A 21,033-nucleotide genomic window follows, 5' to 3' on the forward strand; every position below is an offset into this window, starting at 1 on the left:
TACTTGACGTGAGTAAAATAATCTACCTAAACTTAACTGTAAGTCTACTTGCTGCTGTGAACAAGAAACAGGTTAGATAACTTTTCTGATGCTGCCTTAGGATGAAATACTTTGCAGTCAAAAAAAAGAATGAAGCTGTTTTCATCTGCCGGTTAGCCTGATCTTTAACATATATTATTAAAGAAAAGTAAGATGGTGAACTATCCTGGTGCATGACACTGGAACTATCACAGGGAGATGAGATATTATAGTCATGTGTCAACAACTGTACTGTAATCCATTACACCTCCCCCGCATAAAGAAAAAGAAGATAGAAAACTATCAAGTATAAAGGACTGGTTGGCTAGAAGAAAAAGATAAGGTTTTTTTACTCTATCTGCCCTTAAGCACCATTTGAACGCAGAATCACAACTATATTATATATTCAAACGTTAAAAACTTTAAGGAATAAAATGATCACACAGGGGCCAAAGAGACAGCTCTCTGGGTAGAGTGCATGCCTTGTGACTCAGATTGGAGTCCCAGCACCGCATGGGAGTTGCTACGATTTTCTGGTGCTGTGGTATCTATTTCTTTCTGTGTGTTTATGTGTCTCTTTATCTGAATGCAAGTATGGCGAGGTAAGATTTTGCTATGAGCAAGGCCCTGGCTATGCCAAAACCAAAAGATAATCTGTATAATTAACTTAGAATCCTGCCATTAGAAAATACTTCTTCCAGGGGGTCGGGCGGTGGCGCAGTGGGTTAAGCTCATGTGGCGCAAAGCGCAGGGGGACCGGAGTAAGGATACCGGTTAGAAACCCCCCCACCCCCCCTCCCCCCTCCCCACCTACAGGGGAGTCGCTTCACAGGCGGTGAAGCAGGTCTGCAGGTGTCTATCTTTCTCTCCCCCCTCTGTTTTCCCCTCCTCTCTCCATTACTCTCTGTCCTATCCAACAACTAACAACATCAACAATGGCAATGATAATAACCAGAACGAGGCTACAACAAGGGCAACAAAAAGAGGAAAAAAAAAAAAAAGAAAGAAAATACTTGTTCCACCATTCAAGAGACAACTGATAAGAAAATTTCAGTCCTCCAAAGCAAAAAAAAAAATTGCACAAGCATTTTTTTAAATAAGTAATTTGTTTTTATTGAAGAAATGTTTTATTAAAATATTTATTCATTTCCTTTTCATTACCCTTGTTTTTATTGCTGTTGTAGTTATTATTGTTGTTGATTTCGTCATTATTGGATAGGACAGAGAGAAATGGAGAGAGGAGGGGAAGACGGGGAGAGAGAGACACCTGCAGACCTGCTTCACTTCCTGTGAAGCAACTCCCCTGCAGGTGGGGAACGAGGGGCTCGAACTGGGATCCTCACGCTGGTCCTTGCGCTTGGCGCCACGTGCTCTTAACCCGCTGGGTTACCACCCGACTCCCGAAGAAATGTTGTTTTATGAGACTAGTGTTGTCACGGGGTAAATTTCGTATCTCCCCCAAATGTTTATCAGCATGCCTTACCCACCAGTGAGGTCAGGCCACATTCTTTGACCACTGTGCAATAAAATAAGAAATGAATGCACATTCTCACATTCCCCAGTACAGGCCCTCAATTCAGCCCAAGCTTGGGATTTCAAGAATCCAGTTGATTTTATCCCTGAGACCTTCTGACTTGGCCAAGTGTCCCATGCACGTTTTTTCATTCCTTTACCACAAAGACTATTGAAAAGAGAGAGACATCTCTAGTCCAAATTCTAACACTACAGAGCCTTATTTCAGAAAACCCTATTAAAAACATTTTGGTGCACATGTATGTGCCTGAAACTTAATCCATCTCTCCTGATGGAGGGAACCTGGCAGGGAGTCTGGCCCAAACACACAAAATGTTACCACAAAATTCTTGTTTTCACTGTCTCCTCTCCCTTTTTCACAGTTTACAAATGGTGATTAAGGAGAGATTACTGGGGATATCACAGCAGTTCTGCAAAGAAACTCTCAGGCTTGAGACACCAAAGTTCCAAGTTCAATGCCCTATGCCACCATAAGCCAGAGTTGAGCAGGTACTCTGGTAAAAATAAATAAATAAATAAATAAAATAAAATAAAATCTGGAAGAAAATGTTACCTTCCCACCTTCGTGTATTTCATTAGTTAAGAGACTACTGATGTAGAGCTTTTTTTTTTTTTTTCATGTTTGTTGGCTTTTTGGATCTCTTCTGTGGTGAATACTCTGTTCATATCCTCTCCTCATTTTTGGATGGGATTATTGGTTTTCTTGTTTCTGAGTGTGGTGAGCTCTTTATATGTTTTGATTATTAGCCTCTTGTCTGATGTATGGCATATAAAAATCTCCCATTCTGTAAAGGGTCTCTTTGTTTGGGTAGTGGTTTCTTTTGTTGTGCAGAAGCTTCTTAATTTGGTGTAGTCCCATTGGTTTCTTTTTGTTTTACTCTTATTTGTAATTGGATTGGTACCATTTAAAATTTAGATGGAAAAAAGTTCTGCCAATATTTTCCTCCAAGTATTTGATAGTTTCTGGTCTAACATCCAAGTCCTTGATACATTTGGAATTTACTTTTGTGTTTGGTGAAATATAGTGGTTCAGTTTCATTCTTCTGCATGTTTCAACCCAATTTTTCCAACACCATTTGTTGAAGCGACTCTCCTTTCTCCATTCAATAGTCTGGGTAGAAGGTGAGATATATTTATAAGCAGATTTAGGTCTGAGGATGTAGCTTAGCAAATTAGAACACCAGACTTAAACTCCTGAAGGTCTATTTTCAGTCACTGGGATCATTATATGCCAGAGTTCTCTCTCTCATAAAAAGATATAAATGTTAAAAAAAAGAGTCAATTTTAAAATTAAATGTTTAAAAGTAACATATTACTTATCATTTTAATGATTACACAATGGAAAAAAAAACACCTCAGAATAGAAAACCTTATTAAATCAGATGATCTCACTCATGTGGGGTTTAGGAAACAAAGCAATGGAACAGTCAGAATGAATCATGTGTAAACCCTTGGCCCATGTCTTAAGATCTCTGAAGTCGCTAAAGGAGAGGTGGTTGTAACAAGGGAGGGGGCCCAGTGCCCTATACTGAAAAGAAAGGGAACTCTGGTTGTGGATGAGGTGGGATAGCACCTATTTGGGGGAAATGAGAAATTGTATCACTGAAATAACAACAGTTTTCTTTTTACTTTCTTTCCTTTTTTTTATTTGCCTCCAAGGTTGTCGCTGGGGCTCGGTGCAGGCACTACAAATGCGCTGCTCCTCGAGGACATTTTTTTCATTTTATTGGCTAGAACAAATAAATTAAGAGAGGAGAGGGAGATAGAGAGGGAGAGAAAGCTAGACTAACCTGCAGACCTGCTTCATCGTGTAAGAAGCATCCCCTCTGCAGGTGGAGAGCAGGGGACTTGAACTCAGATCCTTGTGTGGGTTCTTGTGCTTCATACTATGTGGCAATCAAGTCTGCCATCTCCACGAAAGTTTTCTAAGGTAGCACTTCCTCAAGAAAAGTGCATTTTTGGGAGTCGGGCTGTAGCGCAGCGGGTTAAGCACAGGTGGCGCAAAGCACAAGGACCAGCATAAGGATCCCGGTTCGAACCCCGGCTCCCCACCTGCAGGGGAGTCACTTCACAGGTGGTGAAGCAGGTCTGCAGGTGTCTATCTTTCTCTCCCCCTCTCTGTCTTCCCCTCCTCTCTCCATTTCTCTCTGTCCTATCCAACAACGATGACAACAACAATAATAACTACAACAATAAAACAACAAGGGCAACAAAAGGGAATAAATAAATAAAATAAAATAAATATATATAAAATAAGTGCATTTTTGAAATAAAATAAAATGCAGTTTCCTTGAGAAAGGAAGGGCCATGGGGAAGAGGGGGCATGAAAGCAGGTAAAGGGACCTAACCTATTACTTTCGAGTATAAATCTGTGGAGGTGAGAACTAGATATCTCTATAATAAACTTCCTAGGTGATTTGTGTGTACATTATTGGTGAATTACTCAAAAAAGTTCCTTTTCCTCTTCCTATTTACCTTTGTCTCAAAAGAAATGTGAAAAAAGGGGATCCAGTCTGAACGTCAAATCTTTGTGTGTTGCAGTTGGCTGTTTTCTTTCTTTTTTTTGTCAGAGCAGTGCTCAGCTCTGGCTTATGGCAGTGTCGGGAATTGAACTGGGGGCCTTAGAAGAACCTCAAAAATGAAAATCTTTTGCATAGCCATTAGGTTATCTCTTAACCCACAAAATTCTTCTTTTTAAAAAATGTATTTATTTGGGAGTCGGGCGGTAGCACAGCGGCTTAAGCGCAGGTGGCGCTAAGCACAAGGACCAGTGTAAGGATCCCGGTTCGAGCCCCCGGCTCCCCACCTGCAGGGGAATCGCTTCACAAGTGGTGAAGCAGGACTGCAGGTGTCTATCTTTCTCTCCCCTTCTTTGTCTTCCCCTCCTCTCTCCATTTCTCTCTGTCCTATCCAACAACAACGAGATCAACAACAACTACAACAATAAAACAACAAGGGCAACAAAAGGGAATAAATAAATAAATATTTTTAAAAGTATTTATTTTATTTAATAGAGCAGAGAGAAACTGAGCAGGGAGAAAGAGATCCTGCAGTATAGCTTCACCGCTTGTGAAGCTTTCCCCTTACAGGTTGGCACTGGGAGCTTAACCCGTTGACCTTGTACATGGTAACTTGTACATTCAATTGTATGTGCTACTACTGCCTGGCCCCTTAATTTGTTAATCAATTAATTGATTAATTGACTAATGTTGCCACCAAGGTTATTCTTGGGACTCAGTACCTGCATTACAAATCCACAGCTTCTGGTAGACACTTTTTTCTTTCTTTTCTCCTTCTTCTATTTTTCCTTCTCTTTCTCCTTCTTCTTCCTTTCTTTTTTTTTTTTTCTCTTTTCACTTGATAGGACAGAGAGAAATTGAGAGGGGAAGGAGAGATAAAGAGAGAGAGAGAGCACTACTTCATCTCTCCTTCCCCCCCTGCAGGTGCGGCATATTGGAGCCTTTAGGGGGTAAAAACTGCCTTGAAGTGCTGATGTAAAGACTAGAAACATTTCACAGTGCCCAATACTGTGGTATAAGTGCTTTCTAATAAGTTGTGGCTATGATTATTTTTCACCATAACTATGAATTCTGCTTTTAAACTGTTGCAATTCTTTCTCTCCCCCACTCCCTTTCTCTCTGCATGTGTCTGTATGTGTCATTGTACTTTATTTATACTTTCTCAAAACTAGAAACAACACTGTTATGGGCTAAACTGTAGTCTTCCTCCCCCCAAATCTTGAATTCCTAACCTCAGAACCTCAGAATGTGATCTTACTTGGAAATATGATCATCACAGTTATAATTAGTTAAGATGAAGCCAAACTGGAACAGAATGAGTCCCCGTCTCTATCAAATAAGAAATAAAAAGGTACTGTGTAAAGATACAAAACTTTCAGAAAAATAGAGAAAATAGATCTTTGAAAAAAAAAAGTCAATGTTCAGAAACCATAAAAAATACTTGAAAATGAGTTTCCTGTCTGGGTTTCTGCCAGAAGACTGCTTTGACAAAGGGTCCAGATCTTGTATTTGTTAAGTCTGTTCTTCCATCTGTATCAGGAGGGCATCTGTCTAGAGCAGTGGTTTTCATAGCTTTTCGATCCCTCCAATTACACCCCTAAGCACTCCTTTTGTGGACTCAAGGATAGACTTAGATTTGGAGAGAAAGGACATTTGGACTCCACTGGACTCTGGACCCCGGACCTCATGTGAGGGTTAGAAGCTCTGATTTTGTCGTATATAATTTTGATCTAAAATCCTCTGAATTATAAATAGAGTAGCTGCTCCCAAGCCTGGACCAGGTACCTGGGGAATTTGAACAATTTTACATTCAGAAGCTTACTTCTGATGTCTACTCATATGTCTCTTTGACAAATGGCCTCTTGATTCCCAGTGGTCCTGGAGCACTGTCACTAATGGTTAGCAACTATAACAAGGTTTTTTTGGGGATGGGGAGGGGAAGTGACTGGTGGCTAGAATTGTGCTTCTTGCTTGCACCTGAATTAAATACAATGAACATATTTGAAATCTAAGCCTTCTCTGAGCTAGGATACAAAAGGACCTTGAACCATTTGTTTTAACAGACTGGATAGATTCTTTTGGAAGAGCACTTTGTAAATAAAAGACTGTGTACAGATGGAAGCAATTCCCTTGTGAAGATGAATGTGCTCACACTTCAATCAGCAGGGCCAAAGAATGACATTAATAAAGGAACTACCCTTTCTACATCTATGTACTAGGCCCCATACTCCAACATAGAATCATCACAACTGTGCAAGAGACAGGAATCTACTGTTTTGATAAGGGAACAGGTTTTTGAAAGGCCCTAGATCACAAATGGGAGGACATGTTGGAGAAGTTCTTTCCTGGCCAACAACCCCAATACTCAAATACAAGGTCCATGAGAAGGGTGACCCTCTGAAGCCTGGCCTTAAGTCTCTGTCCTTCTGTCTCGCAGCATGTGTCTTGCAGAAGTGAATTAAGGGCCCTTTAGAAGGCCTGGTGGGTAGGACCTTGCCCTCAACTTGGATCAACAACAGTAGGGAGTGTTCCATCCTCCAGAGGGAGGGTGGACAACATACTCTATGCTACACCTGAGCTTCCTCAGGTGGGTCAATATTCGGGCAGCTTGGAATGTTCCTACTCATGAACACAGAATGTGAGCTCAGATCTACAGAGATGCAGTGGTCACATAGGCTCTTAAGCTGAATATGGGCCCCAGATAACATCAAATCAATGGGGTTTACAGTCAACAGTATTTATACACCTTTCCCATATTAGGGAGCTACTCTCTTCCCTGATCCAGCTTTCTGTTCCTTTTCCAGCCATGACATCATCTCCCCAGACAATAACTTGGATCCACCTGCATATCAGATTATAGGCTCAAAGAAAACACAAAAAACTAGTATAGCCACAGGCCCTTTGGAATATAACTAAAATATGCCTACTAGCTATCTACAAAATGGAGTACCCCCCAACTCTTCATCTACACTATTCCAGCCATTAAGTTCATGATTGATCAACAATTTGTTTAGCTTTATGTGTTAATTCTATTTTCAGCCACCAGGTTCCAGATGCTAGCAGGATGCGACCAGACTCCCCTGGACAGACAACCCCACCAATGTGTCCTGGAGCTCCGCTTCCCCAGAGCCCCACCCTACTAGGGAAAGAGAGAGACAGGCTGGGAGTACAGATCGACCTGTCAACGCCCATGTTCAGCGGGGAAGCAATTACAGAAGCCAGACCTTCCACCTTCTGCAACCCACAATGACCTTGGGTCCATGCTCCCAGAGGGATGAAGAATAGGAAAGCTATCAGGGGAGGGGAGGGGATACGGAGTTCTGGTGGTGGGAATTGTGTGTAGTTGTACCCCTCTTATCCTATGGTTTTGTCAATGTTTCCTTTTTATAAATAAAGAAAATTTTTAAAAAAAGAAGGGCTGGTGGGGATCGTTGAGGGCATTTTGAGAACCTGCCATCAAATTCAAATATTTTAAAACCTTATATAGTGGAATAGTTGTTAAAAAAAAAAAAAGAAGAAAGAAAGAAAAGGGAGTCGGGTGGTAGCGCAGCTGGTTAAGCGCAGGTGGCAAAGCACAAGGACCAGCGTAAGGATCCCGGTTCCCCACCTACAAGGGGGTCGCTTCACAGACGGTAAAGTAGGTCTGCAGGTGTCTATCTTTCTCTCCCCCTCTCAGTCTTGCCCTCCTTTCTCCTTTTTTTTTTTTGAAATTTTTATTTATTTATTTTCCCTTTCGTTGCCCGTGTATTTTTTTTGTTGTAGTTACTGTTGTTATTGATGTCATCGTTGTTGGATGAGACAGAGAGAAATGGAGAGAGGAGGGGAAAACAGAGGGGGAGAGAAAGATAGACACCTAGGGCAACAAAAGGGAATAAATAAATAAAATAAATATTAAAAAAAAAAAAACAAAGATAGACACCTGCAGACCTGCTTCACCACCTGTGAAGCAACTCCCCTACAGGTGGGGAGCCCGGGGTTCGAACCGGGATCCTCATGCGGCTCCTTGCGCTTTGCGCTACCTGCGCTTAACCCACTGCGCTACCCGCCCGACTCCCCATTTCTCTCTCTTATTGAACAACGAGGACATCAACAATAATAACTACAACAATAAAAAAGGGCAACAAAAGGGAAAATAAATAATTACAAAGGAAGGAAGGAAGGAAGGAAGGAAGGAAGGAAGAAAGAAAGAAAGAAAGAAAGAAAGAAAGAAAGAAAGAAAGAAAGAAAGAAAGAAAGATAGATAGAAAACTATAGGGACTGGGAGGTGGTGCAACCAGTAAAGCTCATTTTAATTACCTGTGTGAGGACCTGTGTTCCAGCCTATGGTTCCCCCATCTGCAGTGAAGGAGCTTCATGAGTGATGGAGCAGGCTGCAGGTATCCCTCTTTCTCTTTCCTTCGGCCTCCCCCCCTCCCCACCTTATTTCTCCATCTTTATCATAAAATTTTTAAGAAAAAAACCCCCACTATTTTATAGGTAAATCCATTCTAGAATATCAGAGTTGGACCAATGTGGTTGAAGGTGGAGGCAGGGGTGGGTGACCTGAGGTTCCCCCACTATTTCTAGAGAATCCCATGAAGGTTAAGTTGGTATTTAATGTGAAAGACACAAGGGGTACCATGGTGTCTAAAATTTTGTCTTGGCGTTGGGAAAAACTGGGTAGGTTTCTGAGGAATTCATTTCTGGGTTAGTGACCATAAGGCAGGGTTCAAAGTGAAGGCCCATCTGAGCTAGATATTATTTCCACCCTCCTCTCTGTCCAGACCCCAGAGGTCATGAGCCATCAGTCATAGGATTAAAAAAAAAAAAAAAACATGTCACCACTTTACATTTAATGAATTTTATTTTTTTAAGCGAAGGCTTGCAAGTTAAACCTCCAACAACCCTCCCTTTTGTGCCTGCACTTCTAAAGGTCACATCTGGCTTTTATCCCACTGCTCAGAAAAAATCGGTGGCTAGTCCTTGATCCAAGTTCAGCAGCAGATGTATCGATCGGCGGGGGTGGCCAGGTTGACTCAGTTCGGCAGCATTAGACGAACTTCCTTTTCGTAGAGATCAGGAATCATACCCACTGGCGTATTGATCATTTGCACGGTGTTCTTGCTAAACAGTTTGAATTCATAGTGGATAAGTTGTTCCCAAAAGCCGTTGTTGGGCCGGATGATGGGGCGGCACGACTTGGCCCATGAGTGGGCATCCACTAGGGTCATGTCGTGATACTTCATGAGATAGGCCAGGCAAAGAGCAGCGGATCGACTCACCCCTGCCGCGCAGTGGAGAAGTGTGCGGCCCTGTTTCATTTCCACGTTGTGAATGTGATCTGCAATTGGATCAAAAAAATCATAGAGGCGGGAGGTGGGAGAGTCAGACACTGGCACCTGTATGTATTGGATGTCTTCAAAGAATGTGTTGACCACCTCCACGGAGACATTGATGACAGTTGTGATGCGGTTGCTTGACAAAATCAGCTTGCTGTTGGCAGCCACACCATTACTGATGTACAAACTGCTGGTTATTTGAGAGAGGCCATGTATAAACCCTGGTGGTGGTGGCCGGAGAAGCGGAGTTGGATGGGATGACGGTGGTGTGGTCATCTTGGTGGTAGCAGGCCCAGCAGCTGTCACCCTGAGGAGGTTTGGGGGTTTGTCGTGGGTTCGACAAACAGTTGTGCTTCAAGTGTCTGATGAGCTTCTGAGCCTACTGAAGGTTGGTCCCTAGTCACCAACACTGCCCCACCCTGGGCTTCACAATGGTTACCATGGCAATGACCTTTGCCAGCAGAGAGGACTGGGAGGAGTCTGGGAGAATTTCATCTTACTATGTTGATTTCCCACATCCTGATTCTTACCTGTGTTCATACATATATATCCCGATATCCATAATAATATAATATAACAATATAACATAATATATAATAGATATACTATAAGATAATACAATATAATATAATACAATATAATAATTATAATAATAACTTATATTATTATGTATTATATTATTACAATTATTATAATAACTGAACACATTGTATATATAGAAGAACAGTACTTTCACTTTTTCTGCTAAATAGCAGTATCATATTTTGTGTTGGGGAACATTATTGAGCTCATGTAATATGCTCATCTCTGTAAAACTGCAGGGAGATAAGGATTTGGCTGCTGTTTGGTGGACTGGCCTGATGCTTCTCTGGTGATTGTAGCCATAGAATCCTGTTCCTGCTTAGAAAAACACACTACAAAAGTTACAAGAGAACATTGTTAACTGATCTATGGTCCTTTATCTAGTTGGTCTGTGGTAGACAGTTGGGACTAATTTAGCTGTGTCACAGTTCATATGTATGTACAGTTCAAACTACTTATCTCTTGATTCTGTTTTATTCCCTGAAACAACAGCTCAGAATATCTTGTCTACTTTTTTTTTTTTTTTTTTTTAAGATTTTACTTATTAGGGGAGTTGGACAGTAGCTCAGAGGGTTAAGCGCAGACGTAAGGACCAGCGTAAGGATCTGGTTCGAGCCCCAGGCTCCTACCTGTAGGGGAGGCGCTTCACAGGCCCTGAAGCAGGTCTACAGGTGTCTGTCTTTCTCTCCCCCTCCCTGTCTTCCCCTCCTCTCTCCATTTTTCTCTGTCCTATCCAACAACAACAATAACTACAGCAATAAAACAACAAGGACAACAAAAGGGAATAAATAAAATAAAATAAAAAGATTTTATTTATTAGAAAGATAGGAGGAGAGAATGAAAGAACCAGACATCACTATGGTACGTGTGCTGCTGAGGATTGAACTCAGGACCTCGTGCATAAGAGCCCAATGCTTTATCCACTGCGCCACTTCCTAGACTACTCTTGTCTACTTTCTTCATAAAGATTCCCCACATACTACAAGTCATTTTGACCACTGCCAATGCTTTTTTTTTTTTTAACAGTAATGTTAATAATTCTGGAACAAGTCAATGCTGCACCATAATTAGGCCAAAAATAGATTTTTTAAATACTACTTGAGATTTGCATTTCCTCTCAGCTAACAGTTTTGTAGAATTTGAAGACTCAAAAGACCTATAACCTAAAACTAACAAATTATTTCATAGAGCAGCTAAGAGACTTCCTCCTCATTCCTCATCGTTCTAAAGTATGCAAAAGTTTGTGGTGACTAGGAGCAAAAATGAAATACATGCAGATCTGTTTCTTCTTGATTAAGGAAATGATAATTTCAAAAGACAACACTTTCTTTTTTTCCCTCAATTGTCATAATTAGACTATTTTGAATTATTTAAAATTGTAAGTCCCCCATAAAGGAAACAAGTGAAATACTAACTAAATATGGTACTGGAGAGATAGCATAATGGCTATGCAAAAAGAACTTTCTTGCCTGAAATCCCAGAGGTCCCAGGTTTAATTCTCAGCATCACCATAAACCAGAGCTTAAATCTCATTAATTCATTTAGTCACAAGATTAAGAATCTCTTATGATGGGGTGGCACAGCTGGTTGAGTGGATACAATATGAAGCAGGACAGGGGTTTGAGCCCTGATCCCCACCTGCAGGCGGTATACTTCACAAGCAGTCCTTTCTCCCTCTCAGTTTTCCTCTCTACTATCAAATCAAGAAGGGAGAGAGAGAGAGAGAGAGAGAGAGAAAAGATGGCAGCCGGGAGCAGTGGGTTTGTAGTGCTATTATTGAGTCCCAATGACAACCTTGGTGGCAACTGATTTTAAAAAAAAAATTATTATGTGGGCTGGAAAGATAGCTCACTCTGATAGTGTGCCTGCTTTGTCATGTACACAACCCAGGTTCACGACAGGTCCCCATTGTGTTGGAGGAAGCTTTGGTCCTTTGGTATATTTTACTCTTTCCCTCTGTCTCTACGTTTATCTATTTAAAAAAGTTGACCCTGAGCAATAAAGTCCCAGTAGTGAGGGGGGAAAAAAATGAAATAAAAAAGAATTTATTATGTACTGAGCATTTTTACTTCTACAAATCTTTTTACTTTTCGTCTTCTACTACTACTACTACTTTTTTTTTTTTTTTTTTTCCACCAGAGCACTGCTCAGATCTGGCTTATAAGGGTTCAGAGATGTAACCTGAGACTTTGGAGCCTCAGGCATGAGAGTCTCTTTGCATAACCATTATGCTATTTACCCCCGCCCACTTCTACAAATCTTTAATATTAACCAAACACATGAAATGGTCTTGGGAAAAACTGAGCAGGAGCAGAATACAAGACCCCCAAATATGCTGCTTTGGCATGTGGATAGTTGTAAACAGAAAGCAATTAAGATTCTAAAGATTGTGTCCACCCACCCCTTCCACCCACCATTACATAAAGGGATTTAGATGGGAGTGACCCACCACAGAGGAATTAATTGCAATTAAATTGATCAAAATGAGATAGACTGGAGCAATTTGGCAATGTACAGATTCCTTTCTGGGTTCCATTTGCCTTTGCACCATATGGTAAACATTTGTTTACCAAACATTTCACTTCCTCATCTACCTGTGAATTGCCTTCCCTGTCTTTGAAATCGGAACTCTGTTGTAGAAAAGAAAAAAAAAATCCCTGTTGTGAACACTATTTTGCTTTAATTTCCCTGAGCCACTCATGCCAGTGTGAGATACCATATATAAGTAATTAAATTGTTTTTTTTCCTCCTGTTAGTCTGTCTGATGTTAATCTAATTCTTTTCCAGCTAAAAGAACCTGAAAGGGTATCAGAAAAAAATTTCTCCCCAACAATACAAAAGAGACACTCCTGGTTTCTTACTTTCATTCATGCCATTCATTCCCTTCTCTTGAAAAATGATTCTCACTTCTGTCTGTTTACTGAATGCTATCTAAGATTCTAAATGAGCTTGATTAATTTTTAAAATCATCAGTTGGGCATCTAATCTGTACCAGGTAAAGATGTAGTTTATGTAGATCTATACAACACACTCAAGTCCAGAGATCAAAAAGTTTATAGTTTTCAGAGAGAGGATTATCAAAGAATCCAGAAAAAAAAAAAGGCAATTTATTGCATCTGTTTCTGTCATGAAGACCTTCACAGAAAACATGATCTGGAACAAAGCTTTTTGTTCATATGTTTATTTTTTACCATTTTTATTCTGCCTAGGTTTTTGTATTGAAAAATTTCAGACCGTGGAAAGGCTGCAAGAATAGAACCATGGACACCTGTTTCCCTTTCACCTTTAATTTACTTATTCTTAACATTTTGCAGCCACCTTTTCTTTCTTCTACCTAGATGCCCACACACTTATTGATTTATTACCAAACACTGTTTATCTGTGGTTTATAGTGCTGCCAGGAATTGAATCTAGAGCCTCGGAGCCTCTCAGCCTCCCAGCCTCCCAGCCTCAGAGCCTCAGTCATGAAAGTCTTTTGCAGAACTACTGTGCTATCTTCCCAGTGCCAAACACACATTTGTCGGCTTATGTTTTTTAGCTGAACCATTGATTGCTAATTGTAGACATAGCAACACTTAGTCCTTCACCTCATCTCTCCGAAGAAGTACATTCTCGTTGAGTCGGGCGGTAGCGCAGTGGGTTAAGTGCACGTGGCAAAGGGCAAGGACCCGCTTAAGAATCCCAGTTTGAGCCCCCGGCTCCCCACCTGTAGGGGAGTTGCTTCACAAGCAGTGAAGCAGGTCTGCAGGTGTCTATCTTTCGCTTCCTCTCTCTGTCTTCTCCTTCTCTCTCCATTTCTCTGTCCTATCCAACAATGACATCAACAACAATAATAACTACAACAATAAAACAACAAGGGCAACAAAAGGGAATAAATAAAATATATAAAAAAGTACATTCTCCTACATTATCAGCACATTTAATATTCATATATATTAAATATATATATACACACACATATATATTTATTCAAAATTTAAAATATTTATTCAGAATTCACCAATCTTCTCAATGATGTTATTTTGTGTCTGGCTCTTCCTGTTGATCTACGATGTAATCAAGAATCACCTACTGCATTTAGTTGTCAGGTTTCTTTAGTGTTTTTTAATTTAGAACAATTACACAGTCTGTTGTTTCATTTTGGTCTTTTCTGAGACCAAGAATTTTTTCTATAAGAGTTCAGGCCAGTTTCACAGCAAAACTTTCTTTCTTTCTTTCTCTCTTTCTTTTTTTTAAGGTTTTATTTGTTTACTAATGAGAAAGATAGGAGGAAAGAAAAAAGTAGACATCATTCTGGTACATGTGCTGCCGGGACTGAACTCAGGACCTCATGCTTGAGAGTTTAGTGCTTTACCCACTGCACCACCTCCTGGAACACACAGCAAAAATAAGTCCGTTTTGACTTATTAGCTAATTCCTTTAGGATTAGATTCAAGTAAAACACTTCTGCTAAAAAATATTATCAGAATGTGTCATTCTCAGTGAAATCTGTCCAATTAATGATGATGACAATTGACGCTTGGTTAAGGTGGAATTTGCTAGGTTTCCACATTATAAAAATAGCTTTTCCTATTGTAATTTATAACGGATATATAAAGTGATAGTTGGAGTTTGCGGGATTGTCTTTAGAATAGATCTTCAGGGACTGGGTGGTGGTGCACTCAGTTGAAGACACATGTTACAATGTGCAAGGCCTGAGGTTCAAGCCTCCAGTGTCCACTGACAAGGGGAAACTTCAAGAGGGGTAACTCAATGATGCAGGTGTTTCTCTCTTTTTTTTCTCTCCCTTTTTTTTTCTCTCCCTCTCTATCCCCCCTTCCTTCTGGATTTTTCTCCGATTCTATAGAATAAGTAGATAAATAAATAGTAGATAGAACAGCTCTTTAAAGGATGAGGAGTTTTTCAGACAGACAAGAAATGCGAACGTTCTACACCAGAAGGGAAATACCTACAAATGCACAAAGGTGTACACTATTGTCAGGAAGGCAGAGCGGAACAACTCAGAATTTTCAGAGCACACAGCATAAGGCTGAAGTGGCTAGTGAAATGGCTAGATGAGCTGACAGCAGAGATCACAGCAAGTCTGGTAACAGGCGCTTTAGCTTGATCTTGCAGACAGACCATGGTGATATACCGGAATACTTTATACAGGGAAATGGTATAATCAGACTTAATGTTTAGGACACACCTTTATAGCTATGTGGGTGGATTTGTGAAGGGGGAAGGCGGCCAGGCGTGATGGGAAGAAAAGTACTTGTAGAGGGAGTGAGAGCTTTTGCAACAGTCTATGTGGGCAATGATAAATTTGCTGCAGATATTTTTCTGATGTGGAAGCTGGATCAAATCCCAGCACAGTTCATCTCAAGTACACACATCAGTCAAATCATATTAGAGAACAGAATATCAAGCTTTCTATGCCTCAAAACTTGGATAGTTTGGTGTTTTTATTTATTTACTTGTTGTCACTATAGCTTCACTGCTTTGAGTTGCCTCTTCTCTCCCCCCCCCCAATATAGAAAGACAGAGACAAAGGAAGAGAGTAAATGGTACCAGAACACCAAAGCTTCCTCCTAGTTGGAGCCAGGCTGGAACTAGGGTTGTGTTCATACCAAAGGAGGTGTTTGAACCAGGTAAACTATTTTGATGACCCAAGTTTGGTGTTTTTTTAAATTATTTTTTATTTATTTTCCCTTTTGTTTCCCTTGTTGTCTTTTCATTGTTGTTATAGTTATTATTGTTGTTATTGATGTCGTCATTGTTAGATAGGACAGAGAGAAATGGAAAGAGGAGGGGAAGACAGAGAGGGGGAGAGAAAGATAGACACCTGCAGACCTGCTTCACCGCTTGTGAAGCGACTCCCCTGCAGGTGGGGAGTCCGGGGCTCGAACCAGGATCCTTATGCCGGTCCATGCGCTTTGCACCACATGCGCTTAACCCGCTGTGCTACAGCCCGACTACCAAGTTTGGTGTTTTTAATGGAACACAAAGGCAAGGATATAGCTCACTCAGTAGAGCACATGCCTTGTGAAATGCAAGATCCTGGGCCTGAACTCTGGCAACTTATTGGAGAACCATTGGTGATACCAAAATAGCTTCTTGGATGGTGGAATGGTGCTGTGGGGTCTCTTTCTTCCCTTCTCTTCTCTCTCTCTCTCTGTCTCCCATCTGTCTGTCTCTCCCCTAAAATAGTGTGTGTGAGTGACATAGTTAATTGGAGAAGGGGATAGAGACATTCACCAGCCATCTGGTAGTAAGAAAGCACAGTAATGAAAACTCAGTGTTGGCGGTATGGTAAAATAAGGGGTATAATCAATTTGGCAATATCTAGTAAAGTTGAACATGTACATACCCTATGGCTCAGTAATTCTACCCTTGCTTGGTTATATATACAAAATTGGTGGGGAAAAATGGGGACTATATTTATATTAATGTCCAGCAAAAAGAAAATGAAAAGTTGTGGGCATAACCATGTAATGAATACTATAGGGGCCGGGTGGTGTGGTGGCACACTAGGTTAGGCACACTTAGTACTCAAGTGCAAGGGCCCGTGCAAGGATCTGGGTTTAAGTCCTTAGCTCCCCACCTGCATGAGGGTCACGTCACAAACTGCGAAGCAGGTCTACAGGTGTCTATCTTTCTCTCCTCTCTTTGTCTCTCTGTCTTATCCAAAAAAAATTGAAAAAGTGGCCACAGGAACAGTGGATTCATAGTGCAGGCATCAAGCCCCAGCAATAACCATGGAGGCAAAAAAAAAAGAATATTATCCAAATAGCGATGCTATATGTGTAAACCTGGATAAGTTACAAAAGTATAATGCTGTGCAGAAAAAGCAAATTCTTTTTTTTTCTTTATATTTTATAACACAGAAAAAGCAAATTCTAAGAGAAGATGTGCAGTTTGAAGTTTAAAAACAAGTAGAACAATGCATGTACATATATGTAAAACCTGTATGGGACTGAGAAACAACTAGTTGAAGACAGAATTTTCTTCAAAGAAAGAATAAGATCGGGGAGGTCAGGCTGTAGCGCAGTGGGTTAAGCGCATATGGCGTGAAACTCGAGGACCCGTGTAAGGATCTCGGTTCGAGCTCCCGGCTCCCCATCTGCGGGGGGTGGGGGGGTGGGGGGAGGGTTGCTTCACAAGCGGTGAAGCAGGTCTGCAAGTGACTATCTTTCTCTCCCCCTCTCTGTCTTCCCCTCCTCTCTCCCATTTCTCTCTGCCCTATCCAACAACGACGACAGCAATGACAGCAATAATAATAACCGCAACAATGATAAAAACAACAAAGGCAATGAAAAGGAAAATAAATAATTAAATAAAATATTTTTTAAAAAAGAAAGAAGATCTGAGAGACCTGAACAGGGCAATTCAACATGTTTTATTTGTTTATTTATTTATTTATTTTTACTAAGAAAATAGATCTGAAGCAACATAGCACAATGTAAGGTCTAGCAAACTGGATACTGGGACATAGATATTTATTATCATAACCAGCAGACTTTTAGGATTGTTTGAAATATTTCATAGTTAAAACAAATGGGGGAAATGTCCATTTGTTTTGATCTAGGAATTTTCCTGCTGGCAATACATTTATTTATTCTAAGGAAACCCTCACAAATGTGTACAGAGATTTACCTACCAATATGTTTGTTGTGAGTACTATTTGCAACATGAAAAACTGGAAAGAAGGGAGTCGGGGGTAGCACAGCGGGTTAAGCCACATGGCATGAAGCTCAAGGACCGGCTTAAAGATCCTGATTGGAGCCCAGGCTCCCCACCTGCAGGGGAGTCGCTTCACAGTTAGTGAAGCAGGTCTGCAGGTGTCTATCTTTCTCTCCCCCTCTCTGTCTTTCCCTCCTCTCTCCATTTCTCTCTGTTCTATCCAACAACAATGACATCAATAACAACAACAATAATAATAACCACAACGATAAAACAACAAGGGGAAAAAAAGTAGCCTCCAGGAGCAGTGGATTTGTGGTGCAGGCACAGAGCTCCAGCAATAACCCTGGAGGCAAAAACAAACAAACAAACAAAAAACTGGAGAGAACTGAATCTAACAATAGGGCTTGTTTAACTTCATTATGAACCCTTCATAATATAAAATAGATTGCAACTCTCAAAAGGAAAACCAAGGAGAATATTGACATAGAGAAATGTCATGTTATTTTGCTAACTAAAATATCATACAACAGTTTGATCTCTATGTGTTAACTGACATAATATTTACTTATCTATATGTATAGGCTCCTGAATAGAGAAAAACAAAAGAATGTTCATAAAAATGTCTATAATAGGGAGTTGGGCGCTGGTGCAGCAGGTTAAGCGCCTGTGGTGCAAAGCGCAAGGCCCCTGTAAGGATCCCGGTTGGAGCCCCCGGCTCCCCACCTGCAGGGGAGTCGCTTCACAGGCGGTGAAGCAGGTCTGCAGGTGTCTGTCTCTCCACCTCTACCTTCCCCCTCCTCTCTCCACTTCTCTCTTTCCTATCCAACAACGACGACATCAATAACAACAATGATAACTACAGCAGCAATAAATAAAAAAAACAAGGGCAACAAAAAAGGGCAAATAAATAAATATAAATAAAAAATCATTAAAAATGTCTATAACCATTATTTCTAAACAGTGTCATCACAGATTTTTTTTTAATTTTCTGCATTTTCCCTAGATTACATAACAGATATCTAACAGTATTAAAATTAGACTATATATTTTTTTTAAAATTAAGAAAATGGCTTTGTTGATTGGCCTGGGGGCAGTGAAATTGCACGTGTGTGAACCTTGGCCCAGCAAGAAAAAAAATATATATGGCTTTGGTGAGGAAAGATGTAAAATTGTACAAAAAAGCAGCAGCTGCAGGATGAAGAAAAGAAAATCAACTACGATTTAAAGTGATTGTGTAACACATTAAGAAGGGGGAGGGGGAACATCACAACAATTTCTTTGTTGCTTTTTGACTTGGGCAAATGGGCAGTTAAAGATACATACCATTCATTTCCTGAAGTAGGACATGCATGAGGAAGACCAGATGCTACTCAGAGGCTCTAGGAAGTTATAATGTGCAGTGTAGAGTGCTTACCTTGAGTCTCTCACCTCCTGTCTGCATCTCAGCAGGAGTCCTAATGTTCAGACACCAGCTCCCCCTACACATAGCCATATGCTTCAAGGTCAACTGTCCTTACTCCCAGTTTCTGCTGGGGCAAAGAGAGTAGATTTCTGGTTAAAGTAGCTACACAAAGCCTGTTCCTCTGCTAATGACTGGTTTAGGAATGGACAATTTGCCAAACTGTAGCAAATAATATGCCAGGGAAACTCTATTGAGGTTCCTGAGAATTTTTTTTTTTAGCTCCTCAGAAAGCAACAGTACTAAAAACAAACAAACAAACAAAAAAAACCACTCAGTAATGTTCTTCTGGGTAGCTCTTTTCTGAAGAAATACCATGATCTTAGCAGCTATCTTGAAGCCATGTGAGGTGGCAGCTTGAAGGCAATACCAATGTCACAAAGACGGTGGAATGAAGAGATGGTGAGGACTTAGACCTTGATGGTGTTTTTCAATTTTTATTTATTTTTTATTATTTATTGGGGGATTAATGGTTTACAGTGGACAGTAAAATACAATAGTCTGTACATGCGTAACATTTCCACATAACAATACAACCACCTTTGCCATCATGTTCCAGGACCTTAAATCCCCCCCCACACACACACCCGAGAGTCTTTTACTTTGGTGCAATACACCAACTCCAGTCCAAGTTCTGCTTAAGTGTTTTCCCTTCTGATCTTGTTTTTCAACTTCTATGAGTGAGATTATCCCATCTTCATCCTTTTGTTTCTGATTTATCTCACTTAACATGATTCTTTCAAGCTCCATCCAAGATGGGGTGAAGAAGGTGAAATCACCATTTTTAATAGCTGAGTAGTATTCCATTGTGTATATATACCACAACTTGTTCAGCCACTCATCTGCTGTTGGACTCCTGGGTTGCCTCCAGTTTTTGGCTATTGCAAACTGTGCTGCTATGAATCATAGGTATAAACAAATCTTTTTGGATGGGTGTGTTTGGTTCCTTAGGATATATTCCCAGGAGAGTAATTGCAGGATCATAGGGTAGGTTCACTTATAGCCTTGCTCTTCAGGATTCTTTATCCTCTAGCTCCAGAATGTGTCTTTTAATATATGTTTATTTTTTATTTGATAGGATAAAAAGGCATTGAGAAGAGAGAGAGCGAGATAGAGAGACAGCTGAAGTGCTGCTTTAACACTCATGAAGCTGTCCCCTTGCAGTTGGGGATCAGGAGTTTGAACCTGGGTACTTGAGCATGGTAACGTGTATGCTCGACCAGGTGCACCACCCCCTGACCCCAGGATAAGAAATTGTCTTATTTCTATTAAGCATTTTTAGTCAATATTTTTGTCACTAGCAGCTTTCATCTAAAGTAACATAGGTAATTCTGTGGAGATGCCCAAGGTGTTTTTTTAATATTTTATTTATTTATTAATAAGGAAGATAGGAGTAGAGATAGAAATAACCAGATGTCACTCTGGTACATGTGCTGCTGGGGACCAAACTCCAGACCTCATGCCTAGAAGTCCAACACTTTATCCACTGTGCCACTTCCCAGACCACGCCCAAGGCTTTTAAGACAAAGATTTGCCTGTGATTATAAGTAGCATAATCTGGGTCTTATCAAAGACTTCACACAAGCTGTTTGGCAAATTTAAATGGCCTTAAAATTTAAAAAAACATACTGCAAGTGTTATATTCATTCATCTAATGTAACGTTGTATTATTTTAAATCTAAGGATATAGAAGTTTATAGAGTAAAAAGTGAAATTCTGCTTTTTTTAAAAAATATATTTTATTTATTCTTGAGAGAGATGCAGAGAGAGAGAGACACACACACAGAGAAACACCAGAGCACTTCTCAGCTCTGGTTTATGGTGGTGCAGGGGATTGAACCTGGGACTTAGGAGCCTCAGGCATGAAAGTCTGTTTGCATAACCATTATGCTATCTCCCCTGCCCAAAATTCTGCTTTTTATTCACTCACCAATCCTAT

The 21,033-nt window shown here is 40.5% G+C and overlaps 1 protein-coding gene and 1 long non-coding RNA gene across 2 annotated transcripts in view; one reads left to right on the forward strand and one right to left on the reverse strand.

The window, feature by feature from the left end:
- The window catches only part of LOC132535842 (uncharacterized), a 144,391-nt gene that overhangs the window by 20,261 nt on the left and 103,097 nt on the right, over window positions 1–21,033 (forward strand). The gene's annotated exons all lie outside the window — the stretch shown is intronic.
- DUSP21 (dual specificity phosphatase 21) lies at window positions 8,895–9,767 on the reverse strand. The gene has a single exon (XM_007528225.2). The coding sequence runs from the start codon at window positions 9,662–9,664 to the stop codon at window positions 9,086–9,088; it is 579 nt and encodes a 192-aa protein (XP_007528287.1). The 5' UTR covers window positions 9,665–9,767; the 3' UTR covers window positions 8,895–9,085.

Source organism: Erinaceus europaeus, chromosome X, assembly GCF_950295315.1.
Source record: "Erinaceus europaeus chromosome X, mEriEur2.1, whole genome shotgun sequence".
NCBI classification, from domain to species: Eukaryota; Metazoa; Chordata; class Mammalia; order Eulipotyphla; family Erinaceidae; genus Erinaceus; species Erinaceus europaeus.